We start from the raw sequence: 27,734 nt of genomic DNA, 5'->3' as shown, positions 1-27,734 counted from the left end.
TAGCAAACCACTCCTGTCTTTGCCATGAATGGAATCAGGAAGAGTTGGACATGACTGAAAAACAACTGAACACCAACAATCAAGTATTATAATGACTGAAATTTTGCCTATGTAATTCACATATATGATAGCTTTAATTTAGCAAGAAAGCTACTTACTTTAGCTTTAGTTTTCTTTTACTTTGGGGGAGGTGGAGCTTTTGATTCTGGGAGTTAGATGTCTGGGTAGATAGTATTCCACTCAGAACTATGTGTTTGCTGTTGTAGTTTTAAATCTTATACTTCAAGTCTTCCTCCTCACCTCTGCCTTCTTGCTTCCCTGGCTTCTTTTAAGATTCAAATCCTGCCTTCTGCAGAAGGTCTTTCCTGGTCACCCTTGCTGCTAATGCCTTCTTTCTAAGATTGTCTTCATTTATACTGAATATATGTGCTGTGTGTGTGTGTATGTCTAGATATTTTTGTGATGTCTCTTTCTGCAATGGGCTTTTTGAGGGCAGAATCTTTGTTTTTTGCATTTCTTTTTATCCCTAGTGTTTAAGCACACTGCTTACACATAATATGCATTTGATAAGTTCACATTGACTGACTGACCTGGACAAGACTCTCTGCCCTTCATTTACCTCATCTGTAAAATGAAGGAGTTAGGTTACTTAAACTCTTAAGTTTTCTTTTGTCTTTAGATTCTATAATTTTGTGACCTAATTTAAGGTTACATGCCTCTGTGACCCTGCTTTTCCCAATAATGTGACTTGAGCAAAATAACACCCAACATATGTGTCACATTAGGAATTTGCAGTCTGTTCTAGGTAATTATTTTTGTTTGTGGTGTCAGATTAATCCAATGATAGTTTTAATTTTATGGCAATAAATTTTGACTATGTTCCATTAGTGCTACTACAAGATTTGTGTTTGTAAGAAAACTGCAACTGATTGTCTCATTTTTTTACCTTTTCAGGGCTTATAGCAGAGAAAACACAGATTTCCAAATGAATAACAGAAAGGAAGATATGGAGATTGCCTCCCATTACCGTCATCTCCTTCGTGAGCTCAATGAGCAGAGACAGCATGGAATCCTCTGTGATGTTTGCATTATAGTAGAGGGGAAGATCTTTAAAGCTCACAAAAATGTTTTGCTTGGGAGCAGCCGCTACTTCAAAACGCTATACTGCCAGGTACAGAAGACTTCTGATCAGGCTACAGTTACTCATTTAGACATTGTCACTGCACAAGGCTTTAAAGCCATCATTGACTTCATGTACTCTGCTCACCTTGCTTTAACCAGCAGGAATGTTATTGAAGTGATGTCAGCTGCTAGTTATCTTCAGATGACTGATATTGTGCAAGCCTGTCATAATTTTATAAAAGCAGCTCTTGATATAAGCATAAAGTCTGATGCATCTGATGAACTTGCAGACTATGAAATTGGTGCTCCTTCCAGCAGTAGTACTGATGCTCTGATTTCAGCAGTAGTAGCTGGTAGGAGTATTTCTCCATGGTTAGCTCGGCGAACAAGTCCAGCAAATTCCTCTGGAGATTCAGCCATTGCCAGTTGTCATGAAGGAGGAAGCAGCTATGGAAAAGAGGATCAGGAACCAAAAACAGATAACCATGATGACATTTCATCACATTCTTTGTGGACTAGTGACATGGGATATGGGTCTTTACGTATTAAAGAAGAACAAATTTCACCATCACATTATGGTGGAAATGAATTGCACACTGTCAAGGATAATTCAGTACAGAACACTTATTCAGAACAAGGCATAGGAGATGGTTGGCAGCCAACAGGCCGTAGGAAGAATCGAAAAAACAAAGAAACTGTACGTCACATTACTCAGCAGGTAGAGGATGATAGTCGGGCAAGTTCTCCAGTGCCATCTTTTTTATCTGCTTCAGGATGGCCATATAACAATCGTGATCCAAGTAAGCATTTCATTTTTACTTATATTTAATAACAGTAAAGAAAAATGTTTGGTAGTTTATGTTAGATTATTTCTTTCCTTATTGGAATAAGTCAAGATGTTGGTGTATTTAGGAACATTAAAATAGATTATGAAAAATTTCATTTTCTAAGTCATCAGTAATGACATGATGTCCTTTGGTGAGCACTGTCATTAAATCTAATTCACAATTATCCATTTAGTGGATCATATAGTATATCTTTAAATCTCAAACTAGTTTTTTCTATCCCCAAAACATTTGATGGACACCTCTCTAATGGTAAATTGGTGTGCTCAGAGATAGTAAACTTATATTTGCAATATTAATCTAATATAAACAAAAATATAAAGGCATTTCTGTCAGAGAAAATAATCAGTATATTTTAGAGTGAAATGTAAATAATGTTGGTGTTTTTCAGTCTTTTGGATCATCCAATTAATGAATTTTCTCCATTAGTGAATTTAATTGAAAATTGATTGCATTGGACATAATCAATCTGCTGTTATATAACTCTTGTCCATACCCAAGGATGATGCAAGCCCATGAATCTGGCTATACTGCAACAGTTAGTTGCCTAAGGAACAATGTGAGACAATATATTTGTACTTTCATGGACTCTCAATTTTTGAATTATTTACTTTTAGGTTAGTAGGAGGTTTTTATTGCTTGTCCCCTAAGCATATTTCATTAGTATTAATTTCATTAGCTTAATTTTTAAGAGTGACACACATCTAAATGAGAAAAGGGAATATTAAATAGGAAGAAGTATAGGCAGAAATCAGTCACTTACCTTGTCCCTCTCCTGGCTACCAACATTTCTCATTCAATTTGCATATAATATATCTGTTGCCTATTTGTTGTAAAGTCAGTGTTCAGTGACTTCTTCTTAGAATTAAATTGTCAAGTACTCTAAGCTTAGGTGAATAATATGAATGAAATACTAGTGCTACTCTTCTTTACTGGGTTGTAATTCCAGTTCTGGTATGCATGACTTGACTATATCTTTAGTATTTGGATTCAAGTTTCCCTTAAACAATTTATTTATTAGATAATCATGGCAAGAAATTCATCATGAAATATCATTTAGAACCTCATTTCTTCTAGTCTTGAGTGGAATATCAAAAGATCTACTAACAAGTGAGAATTTTTATACAAAGACCCTTTTCCTTTAGTTCTCAATTATCATATTTGTTTCCATAGAGGAATTAAATTTACTTTGAAAATTACTCTCAAAATTTGAAGAATTAATATATCAAGATGATGTGGTCATATTTTTCCATACTGACTGTCAAAATAGTCATCTGAAGCATTAAAAGAACAAGTGGTTTTCAATTGATATGTGGTTTTCTGTATAACCTTTCATAAACTTTCAATTAACAGTAAAACAGTAGAAGTTGTTGGAAAAAGCTTTTCTGTTGTACAGTACTAAAATGATCATGGATATTCCTAGAGGTGATTAAGCAATTATTAATGTGGTATATCTTTTGTGTTATATGTAGAACTAGAGCACACTATGGTATTATTCCATCATGTCTTTCAGTGTTGAATTAGGATAACAAAACCAGAACAATTTAACCTAAGGATATTTATAATATATTAGATGATCATGTTATTACTAAATAGAAAATGTTTGAAGCTAGTGAGTTTTCATATTTTTACCTTGGTTGTTTAGCAGTGAAAGGTTTTTTTAGAATCAAACAAGTGACTTTGACTTCATGTAGTCTTAAATCCCTTGAGTTGCCAAGGAAACCATAAAATGCTTCTGCTTGGATTATTTTGAGTTGCTAAGAGAAAAGGTCTAAAGTTGGTGATTTAATCTTATGCGTATTTTTGCCCTCTATTGGACAGTTAGTTGTATAATTAATAAACTATATACCTAGTCATAGGATTTGAAAGTATTAAAAGTTACACCTGATAGAAATCAATTTGTCTTCATTGAAGGTTTATATAACATTGCTAAAGATTGGGTTTTTTTATCTTGTTTAGTTTACTGAAAGGAGAAAAAAGCTGTTTCCTTTCTAAAGGAATACATTCATGATGTCTTGCTAATAATTCAAGCTGACTCAAATAGTTCTGTTTCTGGAATCCTTTCTAACTAAGGAAACTACTCCCACTCATAACACTTTGCTTCTCATTGCCTGAAGCTTTCAGTGACTCCATTACCTATTAACTTTTAAGAGTAAGACTGTTATATTAGTGTTAATGATTCTCAAAACAAAGCAAAGCACATTTTAATTATTAGATTCCAAAAAAACTACTCTCATTGAAACTTATTTCTAAGTTTCATCAGGTAACTAGTTCATGACAAAGAATAGTTTTAACATGTCTGTTATTTGTGCACACAAAATTATATCTTAAATAACAGTACAAGTAAATCTTACTTAGCAAATCTGTGCCTCTCAGAAAGGTTCATTGTAAATCCAGTATTTGTTACTTGAATTTTTTTAAAAGTCCTTGAGGGAAACTTAGATTTTTGTATTGAATTTTTTTAAAAAAAGGATCTGTGGCTTCAACTTTTAATTGCTAAATTTTCTTAAAGTGCATTGTAATTGTGATATAATTTTAAATGTTTAAAAATATACTTTCTATATCTGTAGACTGTCAAATTTGTTTGTACAGATTCAAAAGTTTAATGGAACTTTGGACTTGTGGTAGAATCAGGGAGCTTTAAAGGACCTTACTGAATAAACAGTGTCTTCAAATATTTCAGCATACTAAATGGCTCCATGATTTTATCAGTGTGAATATTACTTCCATGTCAGTGGAAGGATTCCAGGTCCTGTATACCTTAGACTATCTTCATGAACTAATAAGGTTTAAAAAAATAATCAGGTCTTGACAAAAGGCAGTCCACTGTTAGCCTGTACTCAAACTTTTTATAGATATGCACAACCTGCCAGATCTTTGCCCAGGTTCCTGGGTTACTTCTACTCCATGGTAAGACATTGCCTCCTGCCTTCAGGTAGCATTATATATCTCTCTCATCCTAACAAGTGCTTACTTATTTCTTATTCATCACTGTTTTCTCCTTGAATTTTTGGCCTCTTGAACACCAAATCTAAATTTTTGTGATATATGGATGTAGCTGGATTATGTTCCTGATTGATTAGTTGAGGGGAAAGGAAGGGGGGAGAGGGAGAGAAGGTGAAAAGAAGGAGGGTGTGTGTGTGTGTGTGTGTGTGTGTGTGTGTAGGTAGAACCAGCATGATGTTCAAGTTCCAGTTCTGCTGTGTGACCCTAACTAAACAAAGCTTCTTGATTTGTGTTTTTGGAGATGATACTTGTGAAGATTAAATAAGATAATATGTGTGGATTTCTTTATAAACTATAAAATGTTTTCTTTTTAAAAATCTATTTTGTCATTTTATTCATTATAGCTTGGCAAATTCAGTTTAGAATTTCATAATTTTATAAGTAGATTTTAAAAAGTAAATTTTCCTGTTTACATCAGAATTTGTCCATCTGTGTCTAGTAGATCTTAAGATGGAGTCCTTATGTCTCATTAGAACCTATCTGATAAGGGAATGTTCCAAATTAATTCTTCTTTAGCTTTGATTTCCTGATGAATTAGGTTATTAGTGTATTTGAAAAAATATAGTAATTATTTATATGTGATGACCCAAAGTGGGCTTTCAACTATGTTATATTAAATATTCAATTCTAAGACACTTTATTCCATAGATTAGGTCTGTATTTTAAGAAGCACAGTGTCACAGATGTTTCAGAAACTTCAAATGCTGAAATGGAGATTTTCTCGTGTTCTGCCATATCATGAAAAATGCCCTTCAAAAGTCATCTTTTGGAAACTCCACCTAAGCTACTGGGTACAGCTAGGTAGCAAAGTGGATAGAGTTCTGGGCCTGGAGCCAGGAAGACCTGAGTTCAAATTTGGTCTCTGATACTTATTAGTTATGTGACTCTGGGCAAATCACTTAATCCTGTTTACTTCAGTTTCCTTATCTATTAAATGAACTGGAGAAGGAAATAGCAACCATTCTAATATTTTTGTCAAGAAAACCCCAAATGCAGTCAAGAAGAATCAGATATGCCTGAACAGCAATCAACAACCTGAGCTTGATAGTTTTGAAAATTTAGTTAAAGATACATATAAATACTTTTCTTAATACTTGGGAAAGGAGTTAGTTAGTTAGAATACCTTACTAGGTGATTTTTCTTCCTCCAGCTCAGTTGATGAAATCACAGCAAATAACAGAGACAAGGATGTGTCAGCATGTTAAATGAAGTGAAAAGATGAGTCTTCTTCCTTTACAAGTTTTCCTTAATGAAATTAGATGACATTTGCTGTTGGCAGGCCACACCCTGGTTGGCTTTTAAAATGTTAGCTCCTTAGCTCTGGAGGCAGTCAAGGCAGGAGAACTTTGTGGAATATGACTTTTGATAGTCTAGTCACCTTTGGGAAAAGAAACCAGCTCCTGAGAAAGAATTGTTTTCTTCTTATGGAGAGAGAGAAATCACTGGCAATAGAGAAGAGAACCTACTAGGTTGGAGAGAATTATCCCTGGCACTTGGGAGTTGTGCTATGAAGCTATGAGCTATGAGGAGGAGCTGGCCTAGGAAGCCACCTGAGCAACCTGCCTGGCAGATATGCTATGCCTAGAGAGGAGTATGAAGACTGCTTGAGAAAAGAAATGTCACTAGGGGCCCTGTAGTGATAAGAATGAATTGCCATGGATATGTATGTTCACTTACTACCTGTGTTCTCTATTAAAGTCCTACTCTTTCCACAAATGTGATGTGGGAGCAGTGAGCTGAGGTTTATGGGTCAGGTCAACAAACATTTATTAAATGTTCATGTATTGTGCTAAGAGCTGAGAATAAAAATACTAGCAGAAATAAAGACAGTTCCTTTCTTCAAACAGCTTCCATTCTTTTTTTTCCTCTGAGAAAATTGGATCTTACTGACTGCCCAGAGTCACACAGGGTCAAGTGTCTGAGGTCAAATTTGAATTCCTATCGTCTTGACTCCAAGGACCTATGCTCTATCCACTTTGACACCTATCTGCCGCTAAGGAGTTTGCATTCTAATAGAGGAAGACAACACATAAAAGGAAACTGAAAAGGAGGGCAAGGAGCTGGCCAGGGATGGTATGAGCTTACAGGATGAAGATGTGTCTGTGTCATGGAGGAAAAATGGAGAATCAGGGCTAGAATGAAGCCTGGAGGGCAAATTTTTTTTTGCAGTGACTACTCTTAGAATTCTATTAAAGTAAAGAGGCTTTGCTTTGAGCAAATTGGCTATTAAAAGGTGAATGTGCAGGAGGAGACTCTGGAGCTATAATTTTCAAAGTACATAATCCACAGAGAACCTTCACATTCAGTGTAGCAGTCATACCTTCAATGGACTTAATTTGTGAGTTTGAGCTGAGGGACTTCATACTTAGAGTGTTGTAATGTATATAACTTGTACCAATATGCCCTTTGCTTGTATATGGAATGTAAAAATCTCTTCAGTAACACATAATTACTCTTTTTTAAGTTAATACAAATGTTTTAAATGAAACTTGATAAACTTTCTTTATACTTTTGATTTCCTTAATGTTGGTGTCAGCATGAAGATTTATCCATTTTCCTCATGTTATTTAATTAACATACATTTGGAACAGAATTTCAAAAGCTCTCTTGGGGGAAAAACATTTCTGCTCAAAAAATTGAAATAGCATTAATGATCTCAGTATTTGCATTTTACTATATCTATGAATGGATGAGTGATGGTGCTTAAATAAATCATATATAGCTTATATCAGAAGAACAGTGTTTAATTAGCCTCACTTTATCTAGACTGAATTTTTGAGGTACTTCATCTTATTATATCAGGATTCCTTAGAAATAACAATTTCTTCTGGTAGTTTGGGAATTGTTGCTTTTCCCCTCTCTGAATTGTACCCCCTTATAAATATCTGCAGGAGTCACCATAAATAGGTGACTTTTTTAGGCCACACATTGAAGTATTGTTTGGTTTTTAGCATGTTTTTTCTCTAGTTTAATTTTATTCTTCACTTAATTAATCTATGCCATTGAAAAATAAAGTATTGTTTTTAGTTATCCTATTGATCAGTTTAAAAATTCTTATTTTTATCATATCTCTAACTTACTTGTATTACTGTATAATCTTTTTGTCGATTATTTCCCTTTATGTTGAATGTTTCCTTATTTTTCCCCCTCATCCTATAGCTTTACTCCAGTTAAATTAATTTTTCTCATATGACCTGATTGTTTTCAAAATTTTTTGAAATTTGACAGGTGATGAACCTTTTAAATTATTGTCTGTCATCATGTCCACCTTTTGAACAAGGTTTATTGATTGTACTTCTTTAAAAAAAAATCAGCAGGGGCGGCTAGGTGGCACAGTGGATAGAGCACCAGCCCTGGAATCAGGAGTACCTGAGTTTAAATCCAGCCTCAGACACTTAATAATTACCTAGCTGTGTGACCTTGGGCAAGCCACTTAATCCCATTTGCCTTGCAAAAAAAAAACTAAAAAAAAAAGAGATCAGCCTCACTTATTTCTATCAAGTACAGAAAAGAGGCAAGGACAATTTTTCTGTACTCCTATAGGAACTGTTACACTGATCATATAGCATTCTGACTTCAAAAGGATTTATATGAATTTAATTAGGACAGGTTAATGAGATTGAGCCTAAAAGCAATCTATAGTAGTTGATCTCACTGACTTTCTGTCACACCTCATATTAGCCTTACAGCAAAAAAAAAAAAATTCAGGTATATTAAGGCATTGGCCCTAGAAGTTTTTGCCAGTTAGGGGTGTGTGTGTGTGTGTGTGTGTGTACACATATATGTGTATGTATGTAGTCTCTATCCCATTCTGCTCCCCTACTCCACCAGTTTCTTATTCACTTCCTCACTACCCAGAACAGTAACTATATCCCACAGCAGTGATGTCAAGTTCAAATAGAAACTAAATTATATATAAAGATCCCTCTGAGCCATATATTGACTTAGAAAATCACACACATTTATTTATTTCTTTTTTATTCAAATATCAACACATTAAAATCAGATCAGAACTACATTTTAATCTGGATCAGGTGGCACCAGGGAGTGTTGTGGTCTAAGGACCTCCTTTTGGCAGGGTGCTTGACACCTCTATTGGTAGAGGGCATAAAACTTTAATATTAACAACTCTTACCTGAAATCACGATATTAAGTTCTTCATGCATTGTTCCTTTTATCAGGCTGTCTGTTCAATCATGTTTCATTTTACTTCTCTGCCATGTTTTTGCCAGTTGCCTTGCCACTCTGTACATGATGTCCTAGACTCCATCTATAAATGTATTTATAGTTATACATTTCAGTGAACATGATTATATTTTGCTTTTCATAAATTATAGCTTAATAAATATCCCTTGAGAAAATTCATCTTCCCTAGAATTGGTGTTTCTGCTGACCAATTTTCCATGGAGTAAACTATTAGGTTTATAGTACTAAGAACAAATATTTTCAAAAATTGTTGCAGCCTGAGTCCCAGAAGCAATCAATGGTTGTCAATTTACCATTTAGGTTTGTTCAGATACATGTCTGAAGAAAGAATTCTTGTTTTCCCCTTAAAGAATAAAGAGACTCGGGAGCAGCTAGGTGGCACAATGGATGGAGCACTGGCCCTGGAGTCAAGAGGACTTGAGTTCAAATCCAGTCTCAGACACTTAATAATTGCCTAGCTGTGTGACCTTGGGAAAGTCACTTAATCCCCTTCCCTTGCCTTAAATTAAAAAAAAATTTAATTAAAAAATAATAAAGAGATTCTTTAAGTAAATGTATACCCACTAATTTCCTTAGAAGGTACTAAATCTAATTTCTTCTGTCTTTGACTCAAATGGTCCATGCATTTAAGTTAGATGGATAGTATCCTGGATTTGGAGTCAGGAGTTTGTGGCCCAGCCCTGACAGTTTTTTAGTTCTGTGCACTTTGTTTCCGAGTCTCAAGTTCCTATCCATTAATCAGGAGTAATTATACCTGTACTTCATAGGAGTGCTAATTCTTTCTAAAGTTCTTTGTAAATTGTAAAGTACTATATAAATGTGAGCTATTAGTCATCCTGCCCCAAATGAGATCCCATTTGGTACTTCCTGTTTGTCAAGTCTTTGTCTCTGCTGAAAGAATTAAGCTTGATTTTCCCCCTCTTACATTTACCTTTATTTCTCTAGATGATAAATATTTAACTGTTCTTTCTTTATATTTATTTCTTCCCTCCAGCACCCAGATAAATATTTTCCTTGTAATTTCACATTATACATTTAGCAGCATTTATTATGTTCCTACTGTGTTGACCCAGCTCTCTACAACAGCTATTTAGTTCACTAGCATTTGTTAAGCAACACACACTGTGCTGAGAGCTGGGATTACACACAAAGGAAAGAATCAAGTGTCACTGCTCTCAAGGAGCTCCTCCTCTAATTGGGGAGAGCATGGGCAGAGGCAGAGGGGAGGAGGGAGAGGGATTCAGGCAGAGGAGATGGTGACGGGAAGCTCAGGGTCAGAAGATGAGGGAGGACAAGGAAACCAGTGTCCCTGGGTTGACAAGTACATGGAGAGAGTGAAATGTAAGAAGGAAGGGATGAAGTTATGGGGGCACTGAAAGTTAAGCAAAGGAGTTTATATTTGACTCTTGAAGCAATAGGGAATTAGTGAAATGTTTTGAATGAGGAGATGATGTGGTCAAATCTAAATTTCAGAAGATCGGATTAACATTGAATAGAGGATAGAATACTATTGGAAGAGAATTGAGACAGAGTGACAACCAGCAGTCTATAGCAGTAATAAGGGCCTGTCCTAGTAGCAATGTCAGAAAAGAGAAAACGGCATATATGAGAGATGTTATGAAGATAGAAATGACAAGACTTGGCACTCATTGGATATGGGGGTGATAGTGTTAAGAAAGAATGGTAAATCAAGGGTGACACCTATATTGTAAGCCTAGGAGATGATAATACTTTCAAAAGTATTAAGGATGGTAAGAAAATGGAGCATTTTGGGGAAAAGATAATAAATTCAGTTTTGGACTTATGATGATGATGCTTGGCCTTCATTTTTGAAGAAGACCATGACATCAGGGAGGTGATATCATGGCAAACAAGTGAATTGGATTTGAATGAGGGGACTGTACTAAATTAACAGCCTCACTTTCTCCTCCTAAATTATCTGGATCCAGTGACTAGATTTGAATCAGGATGGCTGGAGATGGTCCTGGATGTGATGCAATCAGGGTTAAGTGACTTGCCCAGGGTCACACAACTACTCAGTGTCAAATATCTGAGTCTAACTTTCATCCTTCTGACTCCACAGCCAGTGCTCTATCTACTGCACCACCTAGCTGCCAGGGAGCTAAAGAGATCACCAAGTGAATAGTATAGAGGGAGAAAGCCCTTGTGAGACACCTATAATTAGCAGGCATGGTGTGGATGAAAGATCTACCTAAGAAGAGAAGGGGGTGGGGAGGTGGAGCCAAAATGGCAGAGTAAAGGCAGGAATTTCCACAAGCTGTCCACTCCAAATACCTTTAAATAATGAGAGCCTTAAGAAAGGGTGAAAAAAGGTTTGTAAGGAATAGGATAGTGAATCAATTAGGGAGATATAAAAGAATGGTCTTACCAGTAGTGAGAGTACAGTTGAAATTTCATATATATATATACATATATGTATATGTATATATGAATTTGTATTGGATGCAGTCAGAATGATTTAATGACTTTCTCCAGCTTTGTTCAGTAGCACATGAGAAAGAGCAAGTGCAGGCATGGTCAGAGTAATCCAGGACTGAGGCTTGGCAGAGCAAGATTCAAGATTCACAATAGGATAAAGTGGCAAGAGACAAGGTCAGTGTACAATTGAACTGTTGACTGAGCAGGCATAAGGATGGAGAATATAGCTAGGGAGTGTAAGATTGATGACCTGGGTAAGAACTAGAGGGTCTAGGAATTGGAAGTGATGAGGAGAATGAGGAACAAAGTCTGGGATTGCAAGACAATGGAAAAAGTAGAATGATAGCATCTAGTTCAAAGGCTTGAACTCTGCAGACTTAAGCCCCATTTACTCCAGGTACTGGTTTCCTCTTTAAGGGAACATTTGCCCAATTACTAGTGATGATCTATACATAATTTAAATAATTCCCTAGAAAATCATTTTATCCTGTGATTAGTCAGTAGAGGTAGGAAGATAACAAATTTATAAATTAATTTTTCAAAAGTCATAAAAATATCTTTTGGTCAATCCTGTTTTGTTTCTAGAGAATTACTGAGCACCAAGCATAGGAGTTTAACTACATAATCAGGGTTTTTGATTTGTCTGCAAGTACTACTCTGACATTTATGTTCTCCCATTTACTTTTACATAATCATAGATTGTAACTTTCTCAGTAATAGATAGAAATTCCAGTCTTTATTAGAAAATTCTGTTTCCTGTTGATTTTTGTTAGAATTGAGTTAGACGGGGCAGCTAGGTATCACAGTGGATAGAGCACCGGCCCTGGAGTCAGGAATACCTGAGTTTGAATCCCACCTCAGACACTTAATAATTACCTAGCTATGTGGCCTTGAGTAAAGCCACTTAACCCCATTTGCCTTGCAAAAAAAAAAAAGAATTGAGTTGGACCTGGTTTTTAAATTATCATGCTTATAAGTAACTTCAAGATCATGAAAAAGGGTAAAAACACCACTTGTATAAAAATATTCATGGTAGCTCTATTTGTGGTGACAGAGAATTGGAAATTGAGCAAATGTCCATAAATTGGGGAATGGCTGAACAAATTGTACTTTATGGAACACTATTGTTCTATTAGAAACCAGGAGGGATGGGAATTCAGAGAAGCCTGGAAGAATTTGCATGAACTGATGCTGAATGAGATGAGCAGAACTAGAAGAATATCGTACACCATGACAGCAACATGGGGGTTAATGATTAATCTTAATGGACTTGCTCATTTCATCAGTGCAACCATCAGCAACAATTTTGGGGTATCTGTGATGGAGAATACCATCTGTATCCAGAAAAAGAATTGTAGAGTTTGAACAAAGACCAAAGACTATTCTTATCTTTAATTTTTTTAAAAAAAGTTATCTTATTATGTAATTTTGCTTTTTTACTTTAGTTTTTCCCTTAAGGATATGATTTCTCTCTCAACACATTCAATTTTGATCAATGTATAGCATGGAAACTATGTAAAGACTATCAGACTGTCTTCTGTGGGGGGTGGGGGGTGGGGGGAAAGAAGCAAGATTAGGGAGAAAATTGTAAGATTCAAAAATAAATAAATTAAATTAAAAAATAAATGACTTCAATATGTATCTCTTCCTCCATGTTCCTTCCCTCCCTTCAAAAATCACTTCTTTTGAACTGAATTTTCAGAAGAACCAAGGTAAAAAAAATTTAAGTTAAAATTAATTCTAACGTTTATGAGTTCATAAATACAGAAACCTGCTGAAATACAAGAACCTTTTTTTTATTTAAAGGAGAATTGATCAAAACCTAATTTTCGAAGTTAATCAGATGGCAGACTTCCCTTTCTAAAAAATAAGGAAAAGTATTTCACTGAAAATCCATAGTTTTTTTTTTCCTTGAACCTTGTATTTTTAGCTTAGATTTGATAGACTAAAGGATGGAGGTTCATCTTGGGATCTTATCTGAAAGTCTCTTTTTCTTCTGTTCTGAAAGTCAATCACTTGATATCCTATGGAATATGAATGCAATTCTTTGCTTGGTGTAATATAGAAATGAATGAGGGCACTGAATATTAACTTAAATGCAAAAAAATGAAGTAACAAGAGCTATTATTGGAATGCTGCAGTTGTGATGCAGAAATACTTGAGTTTTATCCTAAACTTTGTAGAAGTGAATCTTCCATAATAAGGATAGTGAATATAGTAAAATTGTTTTAAAAAAAGTGGTTTTCATCAAAAAAAATCTTAAAAAGTCAATTTTTTTAGCAGTTGTGAAAATTATTTGAAATAGTTTAATGGACAGCAGAGAAATTCTGTTTTAATTTGAATTAAGCAACATACCATTATAGAAATATATATTAGTCAAATTTGAGAAAGATACTAAATTTTCCAAGCCAACTATATAGGTTATTAATGCTTATAATTACAATTCTCTCTAAATTTATTTTATAAAAAATTTGAATTAAAGCTTTTTCTGATTGTTAACACACAAATGACTATTTTTTATTAAGATTGGTTTATATTGGCCTGGGATGGCGGGCAGGGAAAGTTTCCAACTTTCTGTGGCCTAATACCACCTTCAGAATTCTTTTCCTTGGAGTTTAAATCAGCTTAGTCTGTGTTTTACATTCCACTGACCAAGGAAGCTGCTCAAACCCCCAAGTTCTTTTTTTGGACACTTCTCCTTTAAATATATCTTGGAGTTTTTTTGTTTTTCAATATATAATAAATTTATTTTTTTAATATATAAGAAAATGTTAGTCAAAGCTGGTTGAGATAGTGAGACATATAGAAATATACTCAGACCTGTGTCATCTAGCAATTATTCATTGAGGAGTTTAAATATTTTCCTGGGGAATTGTTTTCCTATCTACTTAAAATTTTTATTTTAAGTAAAATTAATGGAATGTAATCTTTTTGAGAAGAATGTATAACTATTTTAAATTTCCCTGATTAAAGTTGGGTGATTTTAAAGTCTTTGGAAAAGCAAGTGATTGCTTTAAATCCAGGTTGTTTCTTTTTTTTTCCCCTGAGCTACACCCTGGTTGTAAAATGGTTCCACCCTAAACCAGTTATAACTCAAAAGTTTTATGTCTATTTCCCTTCTCCACCCTGTATTCCAGTTTCCCCAGACTTGGAAAAATTACCCTACTCCTTCCTATGTTAGCAGTCATGTTTCTGTTAAGCTTTTTTAACTCCTTAGATCACAAAGTACAATGCCTTTCCATTGGAGTACAGTTTAACCACTTTAATTTATCCTTTTCTTAAGTAGAGACTATCCATTTCCATAATCTATTTATAGCTTACTTTAAATACACACACACACACACACACACACACACACACAGACACAGGGCAGAGCTAGGTGGCTCAGTGGATAGAGCACTAACCCTGGAGTCAGGAGTACCTGAGTTCAAATCTGACCTCAGACACTTAATAATTACCTATCTGTGTGGATTTGGGCAAGTCACTTAACCCCATTGCCTTGCTAACGCGCACACACACACACACACACACAGTACTATTGACTTCATCTTTTAAAATGTATTTTCTTATTTTAGATATAAACAATTCTGATTATTATTTAAAGGCTTCAATGATGAACTGAATTTTTAAAATACTATAATAGTGAGAATAAAGCATTTTTCCTTTACTCTTATTAGTTATTCCTACAAATGATCTACTCAGACTTGAGAAGGGCTGTCTTGTATTTTATGTAGCAAGGAGATAACATTTGTTTAGATTCACTAGGCATCCATATAATACTTATAAGGTTAATGGACAAAATTTTTTTATAAGATTATCTTTTGAGAACCATAGTAAATGAACTTTGAAGTTACACTTTAATCTCATGAAGTGTAGAATTAAAACTTTAATGTGAATTTCATAATAGAAGGTCCAGAATGTTTCTTATTGAATATAATCTTAGCATGTATAAATATTAACTAGAATGTCAATTAATAACTGACATTTTTGCCTCATATTGTTATTGGTTGTTCTTTAGGGGAAAATAGATTTATTTTCAATTGCCTATAATCAACAAATAATACAGAAAATGAAATTAATATTTTGATTCCAACCAGATTTCAAAATGAGAGGGGAAAATATCCTAGAAGGAAGTATGCAATTTTAAACTGAGTCTTTATGAATTTGGTTTGGGGGGGTAGTGGTTGCCTAATGTAGAAAGAGATATATAACCTGGATTTTTTTTTCTTGTCTCAGGGACCAGTCATGCAACAGTCTATCATTGTCCTTTGTGTTTAAAGATGACATTTCTGGTGATGTTGCTACCCAAGTGTGCATGAGCAGCAGTTTTTTCCACACTGAGACTGACCTCAGATTAGCAGCTGTGGCCACTACAGGTAGAATCCTGTTTTAACAAATACAATACTATTCTAATATTCAATTACATATAACAATGCTTTTTCCATGTCCAAGATTATAGCCCATATCACTTCTGCTAATGTAGATATAATAAGTTAGATTAAAGGAAAAACCCTGTGTAACAAATCATTCACAAGTCTTTTTCCATTTAAAATTAAAGTCAGTCTATTTGTCCAAGACATCCTTTTGATGATGTATCTTGAGTACTTTCCTTTGAATAGCTTGTTCACTGTTAAATATCAATAAATTTGACATGTTTTCAAAAATTTTCTCTTTCTTCTCTCTTCCCCTCCCCTCCCCTCCTCTCCCCTCTCCCCTCCTTCTCCCTCTCCCTCTCTCTCATAAAGGGATTTCCCAAGGGAAACTGGAAGGTTGTCAGTAGACATAGATCAATGGCAACTAAAATTCCTGACCCCTTATATCCTAATAAAGTATAACTACAGAGGCAGTACAGAGGCTAAAACAACTCAAGGTAGAAGAAATAGCATCCCAAATAAGATGATTGGTAGAAAGGGATCAAATAAGGTTAAGTAAAGGTAGGAATAGATTCTAGTCAGTTAGGGAACGTGGATCTATCTTATAACATATAGAAAAGGAGAGTAACAAAACTAGTGTACATTTATATAACACTTTAAGGTATACAAAGTAAACTTGTAGGTAGTATATTAAACTCATTTAACAAATGAAGAAACTAATAGATTCGGCCACTTAAATTTAACTCGGGTCTCTCCATAATTCAAATCCAATGTTCTATCTATTTTGCCCTATTTGCTTTCTAAGAAAGATCCTCTGTCAAGAAAATAAAGTATTATTGAGGAGTTCCCCCCCAAAAAAAACCTAATAATCAATTGTTTTGCTCTCTCTATATGCCTCAGAAATTTGATACTGGCTGACTCTGAGCAAGTATTTATTAAAAGTATAGAATGGGAGCAGCTCAGTGGCACAGTGGATAGAACACCAGCCCTGGAGTCAGGAGGTCCTGAGTTCAATTATAGCCTCAGACACTTAATAATTACCTAGCTGTGTGATCTTAGGCAAGTGACTTAATGCCATTGCCTTGCAAAAGTCAAAAAGTATAGAGTAGCAGAGAAGAAGGATAAAGTCTGTATATGTCAGACATGATTCTTCCCTCTAAGGTGCTCATGATTTAAGCAGGACACATACTTGTAACAGAAAACAATACTAGGTTATTGTTAATTCTTGGTATTTGTAAAGGACTAAAATGACATTGTAATGTTGAAGTCAGAGTATAGTGTATTCAACTCTGTCTGATAAGACCAATATGAGCATGCAAGGCTTTACCATAGGTTGGGCACAAATAGTCTTAGCATTTGTAATGGAGTTGTTTCTAGATTCATGCATCTCACACACAGAGTGAAGAACTAAATTGAACAATACAGACTATAGAACTTTAGAACAAAGATAAATATCTGATGATTGGAATAGTCAAAGTAGACCTCTAGAACAGATCCATCCTGTCAGAAATTGGATGGGATTTGTCTGAGACTAAAATGGGAAAAATCACTATTGTATCATTTTATGGGACACAATTTTTTTATTGATATAGTTTATTTTTGCCTCACTTTTATTTTCTAATATCTCTTTCCCCGCTTTTTGCTCCCAGAAAGCCATCTCTTAACTCAGAATAAAAAAGAGGGGAAAAAACTTATCAAAACTAAACAGTATATGGGGCAGCTAGGTGGCACAGTGGATAGAGCACCGGCCCTGGAGTCAGGAGTACCTGGATTCAAATCCGGCCTCAGACAATAATTACCTAGCTGTGTGGCCTTGGGCAAGCCACTTAACCCCATTTGCCTTGCAAAAACTAAAAAAACAAACAAACTAAAAAGTATATCAAATGTGTAGCATCCAACATTCATAGTTCTTCTACCCATGCAAAAAAGAAAATGTAGTACCTTCTCATATCTGTTGGGGGGTCCAAACTTAATCATTATAGTTTTAATAACATTTGGTTTCAATGAATTCATAATAGTTCCTTCCATTTACATTGTTATAGTTATATTTTTCCTAGTTCTGTTTGCTTTGATTTGCATCATTTCATATGTCTTCCAGTGTTTGTCTTGATTCATCATATTCATTCATCATTATTTTTTTTAGGTTTTTTTCAGGGCAAATGGGGTTAAGTGGCTTGCCCAAGGCCACACAGCTAGGTAATTATTAAGTGCCTGAGGCCGGATTTGAACTCAGGTACTCTGGACTCCAGGGCTGGTGCTCCATCCACTGCACCACCTAGCCACCCCCATTCATCATTTCTTACAACACAATAATATTCTTTTACATTTATGTTCCACAAATGGTTTGACCATTCCCCAATCAATTGGCATCTATTTTAAGTTCTTTGCTATTGCAAAAAGTGCTGTTAAAACTATTTTGATATGTATGAATCTATGTATTTTAGTTAGCCAAATACTTCAATACATTACAAGATCAATTATGTATTTTAACTTGATCACAAACTCACTGTACCTTCATTACTGCCCCCTAGTTACTGTGGCCCAAAACATTTGAACCCATGATGAGTCTTTCCAACTTAAATTAGTACTTGGAAAAATTGTCCATATGCAGAGTCCATACTCATAAGCCTTTCCAGCTTGATATATGACCTGCCTTGGCCTGAATTCCATAAACTAGAACTCAGCACTATTTCCACACTAGGATGAAATATTAGAAAGTTTTTAGTGGAGGATTGGCTATAGAAAAAAAATTTAATTAATTCATACACATAGAGGCAATTAGGTATACAGTAGAGAGAGCCCTAAACTTGGAGTTACGAAGACCTAAGACCAAGTTTGACTTCAAGACATTTAATAGTTGTATGACCCTAGGAAAGTCACTTAATCTCCTTATCACTTTCCTCAAACTGTAAATTGAGGACAATATCTCTTAGGGTTGTTGTGATTATCAATCGACATGATATTTTTAAAGTACTCAGCATAGTACCTAACATATAGTAGACTCTATATAAATGATTATTACTTTCCTTTCCATATTAAATATTAATAAATGAATAGTTAGTATCAGGTAATGCTGGAGGTAATTGCAAAAAGAAATTCATCTTTGTTTTCTTAATGCATCTTACTACCAGATGGAGCTTCCTTTTTCTTTTTCCTGGTGCCTTTCCTTCTCCTAACTCCAATTTCTAAACTAATTTTCTCAAAAGGAATAGTTTATAAAGACTGGGATGTACTCTCTTCCCAGAAGCATTCATATTTGAATTTTGGGGGAGAATGTAGAAGAGAAAAGTAGTGAATCTTAATTGTTAGAATTTTCTGGCCTCAGTGAAAGATGGTGATATATTTTGGCATAAAGGATGGTCTCTCTGGCACATCTTGAAAAATACAATGTTGGGGCAGCTGGGTGGCACAGTGGATTGAGCACCAGCCCCTGGAGTCAGGAGTACCTGAATTCAAATCCAGCCTCAGGCACTTAATAATTACCTAGCTGTGTGGTCTTGGGCAAGCCACTTAACCCCATTGCCTTGCAAAAAATATATATGATGTTGACATTGCTCTTTGTAAGACTGACTCTGCCTAGAATGCTGGACTTTTTATCCATATGATTTTTTTTAAGGATATATGACATTTTACACTTGAACAGAGTGATTAGATATGAGTGAGCTATGGTTTACCCACATAGATGGCATGTTAATTATTGGAATGAAATAAAGCAAATTTTAATCTAGAAAAATATTTTTAGAAGTGTTTTCTTGCTTTTGCCATTTTATTTCCTCTTATTTCTTGGGCTTAAAATTATATTTAGAAGTGAAGAGGCTAAAAGTTGACTAGTCTAGTGTTTCTCAAACTTTTTGTTTTCAAGATCTCTTTATATTCTAAAAGAGTATTGAAGACATCCTCCCCCCCAAAGAAGGGGCTTTTGTTTATGTGAATTGTGACTATCAGTATATACTATATCAGAAAGTAAAATTCCTGGGGCAGCTAGGCAGCACAGTGGATAGAGCACTGGCCTTGGAGTCAGGAGTACCTGAGTTCAAATCCAGCCTCAGACATTTAATAATTATATAGCTGTGTGACCTTGAGCAAGTCACTTAACCCTATTGCCTTGCCAAAAAGAAAAAAGAAAAAGAAATTAAAATGTGTTATCATGAAAATTGTTGGCAGACTCCTTGAAAGATTTCAGGAAGGGTCCCCAGATAACATTTTGAGAACAGCTAATTTAGTCCAGCCTTCTCCATTAGATTTTTTTTGAAGGCAGGAACTGGGGGGGTGGGGTGGCCTTTGTTTCTCTAGCTCTTAGAATAGTAGATATTTAATCAATGTTTGTTGACCTTATAAAACCTAAAGCCAGAGAGTTGTTACCTTTCTAGTTTCACAGAGGTAGAAATAAACTGAGGTAGTTAGTAGCTAGCAAAGACTGGATTTGAACATAAGTCTTATTCTAAAAACAAGTACCCTTTTCACTATCTCATGTTCCTAGTCCTTGTATTTCAGTTGTTCAGTTCTCCATGTCATGTATACCTTTGAGTGTGAGTATAATAGAATAAGTTTAAATGTCAAGATGTTATTCTTGAACTAAATGTTTAAAATGAGTGCTTAGAAATTGTGGATTCCATCATCTCCTCTATTCTTTCCCATCATCCTTTTAGAGAGCCATCCCTTATGACAAAAAATTAAGAAGAGAAAAAAAGAAGAAAAATCACAAAATTGATCAGTACACCAAAAATATACATTATACGCAATGTTCCACACCCATGTACTCACCACCTTTGCAAAGAAATTGGGACAGGAGATGGAGGGAGGTAGGAATAGGGAAAAAGAAGAGGAGAAATATGTCTTCTCGTATCTCTTTTTTGGTAGTAAAGCTTATTCTTTGACTTTGCAACTTTTTCCCACTTGTTTTATGGTGATTATTTATTTCATATACATTGTCATAATAATTGTGTATACTATTTTCCTGGCTTTGTTTAATTCACTTGACTTCATTTAATCTAAGTCTTTCCATCCATCTTTGTATTCATCATGTTTGTTATTTCTTTCAGCACAGTAATATTTTCTATTACAATAGAGTGTTTATCCATTCCCCAGTTAACTTGTTTGACTTTGTTTCCAGTACTTTGCTACCATGAAAGTGCTAAGTATTTTGCTGGAAGTAAGGTTTTTTGTGTTTGCTTGTTAATGACTTCTTTTTTTGTTTGTTTGTTTGTTTGTTTTTAGGTTTTTGCAAGGCAATGGGGTTAAGTGGCTTGCCCAAGGCCACACAACTAAATAATTATTAAGTGTCTGAGGCCGGATTTGAACTCAGGTACTCCTGACTCCAGGGGCAGTGCTCTATCCACTGCGCCACCTAGCCGCCCCTTGTTAATGACTTCTTTGGAGCAAGTACCTATAAATGAAATCTCTGAGTGAAAGGATATGGACATTTTAAACAATTTCAAATTGTTTTCAGAAATGTATTAGTGTTCCCTGTCTTTCTATAACCTCCAAAATTGATTGTTTTTATCTTTTGTCATCATTTCCAATTTATTGGGTATGAAGTGAAACTTCAGAATTTGTTTGCATTTCTTCTTAGTAATGATTTGCACCATTTTTTTTGACATAATTGTTGCAGTTCTTTTGAGAATTGTCTGTTCATGTCTTCTGACCACTTATCTATTGGGGAATGACTTTTGGTTTTATATATTTCTATTTGTCATTTATATATCTTGGATGCTAAATTTTTCTTAAATTTCTTGATTATAAAGATTTCTTCCCAATTGATTGCTTTTAACTGTCTCTCTTAAAACTTTTCTTTAAGTGAATTATTTTATTTATATGTTTTAAAAACTATGTAGTATTAGTAGTATACTAAAAAGGATATAATACTATTTTTATAATGTAACATTTGATCAGACATTTATCAAACACTTTTTGCATGTAAGGCCTCATGCTAGTTACTCTGAAGGATATAAAGAAATCACAAGATATGGTACCTGTCCTGTTTCAAGGGACCTATACTGTCTAGTTAAGGAGATAAGATGCATATGAAAACCTAAATAATAATATTTCAAAAGATCCAGAAATTTTGCAATGTGGGAAACCCTTTAGATAGCAGGTCCTTTATTTGATCTCATGAGTTTCTGTAGTTAAAAAAATAAAATCAGAGCCAAGATGGCAAAGTAAAGGCAGGAACTCTCACACACTCTCCCCAGACCACTCAAAATACCTTTAAATAATGACTCTAACCAAATTCTAAAGTGGCAAAACTCATAAAAAGACTGAGTGAAGCTAAAAAAAACCCTGTTATATCAAGATTAGAAAGGGCCTGCAGTATAGCCTGGGCCTCATCAAAGCAAACTGGCTTCAGCCATTCAGGAACAGCCTACAGGGTGCCTCAGTCCCTGGGGGCAACTGGATCAATGGTGTTGATTTCCAGAAATTGCCAAGGACAATTGGGAAAATCAGTGGGAAAATTCTGTCATAACAGAGCGAGAGTGGATCCCAGTCCAGTGTAGGCCTCAATACAGACCTGACCCCAGAGGACCAGGGCAGACCTTGAGAGTCACCCAAAAGCTGCTTCCAAACAGTAAAGCTCAGTCCACAGACAGTAAAGAGGTCAGGGGAGATTGCAGAGGTCTTTTTGCTATCCCTTAGGCAGGACTCTATTGTTTTCCCATACTCAAATCCAGACTAAAGTCTGGGACCCCAATCCGAGGAAAAGGAATAGTAGAGTAGGGACCCTTCTCATGGTTTCAGAGCAGAAAGAAGTGCTTGTGGTCACTCACAGACCAGAGCACAGGCCAGAAGAGTAGTCATAGCCCTTTCATATGACTTTAGAGGAAGTGAGAATTTGCAGGTCCTTGGGGGATGTCCCTGAAAATAGCTGTACAAATCCTTAAATGTTTGGAACAGTGCATCCTCCACCCTGGAAGCAGATAGGCTGGGGAAATGAACAGACAACAGAAGACAAAAATTCTGACCCTAGACAATTACTTTGGTCCTATGAAGAATCAAAATAGAATAAAGTAGGGGGTGGCTAGGTGGCGCAGTGGATAGCATATAATATTACATAGTATATACATAGTATATAATATTACATATTATATACGTAAGTATATATATTAGTATACATATTATATATTGCATATTGTATATTTTATATTGTTATTTGTTATATATCATATTATATATTAGTATATATATTAGTATGTTAAAATATATATATATATATATATATATATATATATATATATATTAGTATATATGTATGTATATAACAAAGTCAGTGGTCCTATAGATAAAGCCTCTAAGAAAAATATGGATTGGTCTTAGGCTATGGAAGAGTTCAAAAAGATTTTGAAAATTAAATAAGGGAGATAGAGGAAAAATTGGGAAGAGAAATGAGAATGATGCAGGAAAATAATAAAAACCAAATCAACAGCTTGGTGAAGGAGATACAAAAAAAATTGAAGAAAATAACATTATAAAAACCAATTTGGAGTCAAATGGAAAAAAAAGTCCAAAAAACCAATGAGGAGAAGAATGACTTTAAAAGCAGAATTGACCAGATGGAAATGGAGATATAATAGCTCTCTGAAGAAAATCCTTCAGTTGTAGAATGGAGCTAAGGGAAGCTGAAGATTTTGTGAGAAATCAAGAAATAGTATAAACAAAACCAAAAGAATGGAAAACTAAAGGAAAAATGTGAAATAGCTTGATGAAAAAAACAGATCCAGAGAGATCATTTAAAAATTATTGATCTACCTGAAAATCATGACCAAAAAAAAAAAGATCCTAGACTTCATTTTTCAAGAAATAATATAGGAAAAAAAAGAAATAATATGGGAAAACTGCTCTGATATCCTGAAAACAGAGGGTAAAAATAGAAATTGAAAGAATTCACTGATCACCTCCTGAAAGAGATCCTAAAATGAAAATTACCAGAAATACTGTAGCCAAATTTCTGAACTCCCAAGTCAAGGAGAAAATATTACAAACAGTCAGAAATAAACAATTCAAATACTGTTGAGGTGTAGTCATGATAACACAACATTTAGCAGCTTCTACATTAAGGGCTCGTAGATCTTGTAATAAAATATTCTAGAAGGCAAAAGAGTTTGGATTAAAACCAAGAATCAACTACCCAAGAAAACTAAACATACTCTTTCAGGGGAAAAGATGGTCATTCAGTGAAATAGGGGACCTTCAAACTTTCCTGATGAAATGGCCAGAGATGAACAAAAAGTTTTATCTTTAAGTATAGGACTCAGGTGAAGCATAGAGAAGGTGGATGGGAAGGCAAATTATGACAGACTTAATAATGTTGAACTATTTGTATTTCTGCATGGGAAGATGATACCAGTAACTCATATGAACCTTCTCATTTATTTGGGCAGTTAGAAGGAGCATATATAGACAGAGCACAGGAGGCATTTGAATTTGAAGGTTATAATATATTAAAAAGATAGTGTTAATGGGCAAGAAAGGCATGAACTGAGAGAAAGGGTAAGTAGTAGAATGGTGAAAGTTATTTCACACAAAAGAGGTAAGAAAAGGCTTTTGCAGTAGAATGGAAGAGGAAGAAGGTGGGGGGGGGGAGTGAGGGAGCCTTACTCTCATAAGAAGTGGCTCATAGAAGGAATAAAATAGGAGTATATCTATTTTACCCTAGAAGAAAATAGGAGAGAAAAGCTATGGGAGAAAAAAGAAGGAGGGAGATGTATAGAAGAGAGGGAAGATCAGAGGAGAAGGTAGTCAGAAACAACACACTTTTGAGTAAGGACAGGGTAAAAGAGAAAGAGAATAGAATAAATGGGACTTGTGGGAATGGGATTGAGGGAATTACAACTAGCAATAGCAACTGTGGAAAAAAATATTAAAGCAATTTCTCTGATGTACTTATGATAAAGAATGCTACTCATTCCAAAGACAGAACTGATGGTGTCTGAATATAGAGTTTTTCCACTTCACTTTATTTTTCTTGAAGTTTCTCTTTCTTTGGGGGGGCATTATGTTTACTTTTACAACATGGCTATTTTAGTATTGTTTAAAAATTTTGAAATATAAGATTTTTTAAATTAAAAAATAAGAGGGTTGCACTGTATGATTTCTAAGGACTTTTCCAATTCTTTATTCAAGTTTTCATGTCCAGAGTCAAGGTCCCAGTTCTATTCTCATTCTGTGAACTCATTCTTTCTGTGGTACCTCAAACTATATAGGATTGGAAACTATAATACTTTACTCACAGTACTTTGTGAAACAGCACTTCTCAAAGTCAAAGAGACCCCTGCGAGTTTCCAAAGCCCTTTTAGAAATTCTGTGAGATTTAAATTATTTTTATAATACTAAGGTATTTTAATTTCAAATTCATTAAATATTGAAGTAGCAACTAGATGATGAAATAGACACTGGCCTTGAAATTAAGGAGATTTATCCTTCCTGAATTCAAATCCAGCCTTAAATACTAGCTGCATAACCCTAGGCAACATTTTTGCCTCAGTTTGTTCATCTATAAAATGAGCTACAGAAGAAAATGGCAAGCCATCTTTGTCAAAAAAAAACCCAAATGGGGTCACAAAGAGTTAGACATGACTGAAATGACTCCACAACAAAGTATTGATAAATATAATTAAAATAATGAAAAAAAAGCTCTTTGGAGGTGAGGTTCTCAAAAATTTTTAAGAGTGTAAATTGGTCTTGAGACCAAAACATTTAATAATTGCTTCCTTAAATATGTTAAACAGTTGAATACATACAACACAGATTGTGGCTGCCATGGGGAGGAGAGAGGGAAGAGAGAGTGGTAGAAAAATATGGAATTCAAAAAATTGCAAAATAATGAATGTTGAAAACTATATTTACATGTAATTTGGAAAAATAAAGAAAAAAATAAACTGCGCTATCTAGTATTCAACCGTCCAGTGATGTCTTTTCAAATTCAGGCTGACCCTCTAACAAAATGAAGTAAGTTATGTGTGACAGGCAACCTTATCAGAAATATTAATTGCCAAATGAGTGATATGGACAATAAATAGTATGTTTTGTTAATTGTTGTACAATATAAAGTCATTCCTGTATCAGAGTGAAACTATTAGGACATCAGTCTAGAACAGTATCTCAAGTATAATCCCTTCAAAACAGAAATTATTGATTCTTTACCCCAACTTCATCTGTCTTCTGAGCTTCCCTCTATTTGTCAAAAGAACTACTATCCTTGTCATTGTCAACCTCAGCCTCTCACTCATACTCACCCTACATATTGAGTCAATTGCCAAATCTTGTTCCTTGTGAAGCAAAGGATAGCAATTATGCTTTCTATATGTACTCCTTTTCTCCACTTATATGGTCCCCCTCTTCATTTAGGCCTTCATCTCCTCTCACCTGGACTGTTACAGAAGCATCCTAATTGGCCATTTTTCCTACAGATGCTCAAGTAAATTTCCTAAATCACAGGACTAACTACATCATACCTCTACTCAAAAAACTCCAGTGTCTTCCTTTTATCTCTAAGATCAAATATAAAGTCTTCTTTTTGGCATTTTAAGCCATTCCCACTTTTGCAATCTTCCTACCTGCAATAGTCCCTTCCGTGGAATCTGTGGTTTAGCAGTACTAGCCTGTTTGCTTTTCCTCACATAGGATGTGCTATCTTTCTTGTCTCCAAGTCTTTGTACTGTCTGTCTTCTTTGCCTAGAGTGTTTTGCCTCCTCACAAATGGTTCACCAGAAGCCATAAGAGCAATTCTGAGTGTGCTCTATGGAATGCCCTTGTTACCTGTGTATCTTATGTATACCTAGAAGTGTGTATGTTGTGTCCCTCATTAGAATAGAAGCCCCTTGAGAGCAGAGATTGTTTTGCTTCTGTCTTTGTTTCCCTAGCACTTGACATAGAAAGTGCTTAATAAATAATTGACAAAGTCCAGGAACATTGCAGAACCTCCTTGAAGAGGTAGGTCTTTTACCACTAAAGAGTTTGTCCTGACCTTCCACACATAAAAAACTAAGTGAAGGAAAAATGGAAAAATGTCTTTTGTACAGATTATGAGGTGCAGTAGGAGGGATACCATCACATTTATCTGGTATCGACAATAAAAATGGTCAGCAAATTAGTTCCAAAATTATATAGAAAAAAGAGAACAGACTGGATTGCTTTTGAGGAAATTGTAAAACTTTAATGCCATTATTCTCCCAGAAATAGAGGCCCAAATTTTTCAAAATTCCATATTATTTTTATGCCCTATAACTATGAGACATGGAATATAAATCACACAGAAGACAATGGAGAAGACTCAAAATAGGAATGAGCAGACTGACATACTCAGTGAGTACATTGAAGAACAGGAGTAAAAGATGCATGGCAAAGTGGTTAGAGTATTAGAATCAGAGATGATAGTATAACAAAACCTGCTTCAAATATTTGATGCTATCCAAGTCATTTAACTTAATCCTTATTTACATTGAAAGCTTTTCATAACCTATATCTTTCCTGCCTTTTCAGTATTTTTTAACATAATTAATGATCTGACTATAATGGCCTACTTGCTATTGCTTACATTCCTTGCACAAGACTCTCCATCTCCTGACTCTGTGCTGCACATTTAGAATACTGTTCTCTCACTTCTGCCTCTTAGTTTCTTTCCCTGATTTCTTTCAACTTGGATTTTATTGAAGTCCCCTAGATGCCTTTGCTTTCACTCTGAAAGTATCTTAAATCTATTTTGTATCTATTTCATCTATCTCTACTATTAGAATAAGCTTCTTATACA

The 27,734-nt window shown here is 34.8% G+C and overlaps 1 protein-coding gene across 6 annotated transcripts in view; it reads left to right on the top strand.

Moving 5' to 3' along the window:
• Positions 1–27,734, top strand: part of ZBTB46 (zinc finger and BTB domain containing 46) — a 159,011-nt gene that overhangs the window by 57,200 nt on the left and 74,077 nt on the right. For all 6 annotated transcript variants that reach the window (XM_074210509.1, XM_074210508.1, XM_074210510.1 and 3 more), the window contains one exon: positions 955–1,922. In XM_074210509.1, coding sequence (XP_074066610.1) covers positions 986–1,922 — 937 coding nt within the window. In that variant the 5' untranslated portion in view covers positions 955–985. The remainder of the gene's footprint in view (positions 1–954; positions 1,923–27,734) is intronic.

Source organism: Macrotis lagotis, chromosome 1 (assembly GCF_037893015.1).
Source record: "Macrotis lagotis isolate mMagLag1 chromosome 1, bilby.v1.9.chrom.fasta, whole genome shotgun sequence".
NCBI lineage: Eukaryota > Metazoa > Chordata > Mammalia > Peramelemorphia > Peramelidae > Macrotis > Macrotis lagotis.
Note: the sequence above shows the minus strand (reverse complement) of the source record. Positions and strands in the feature narration are given on the sequence as shown.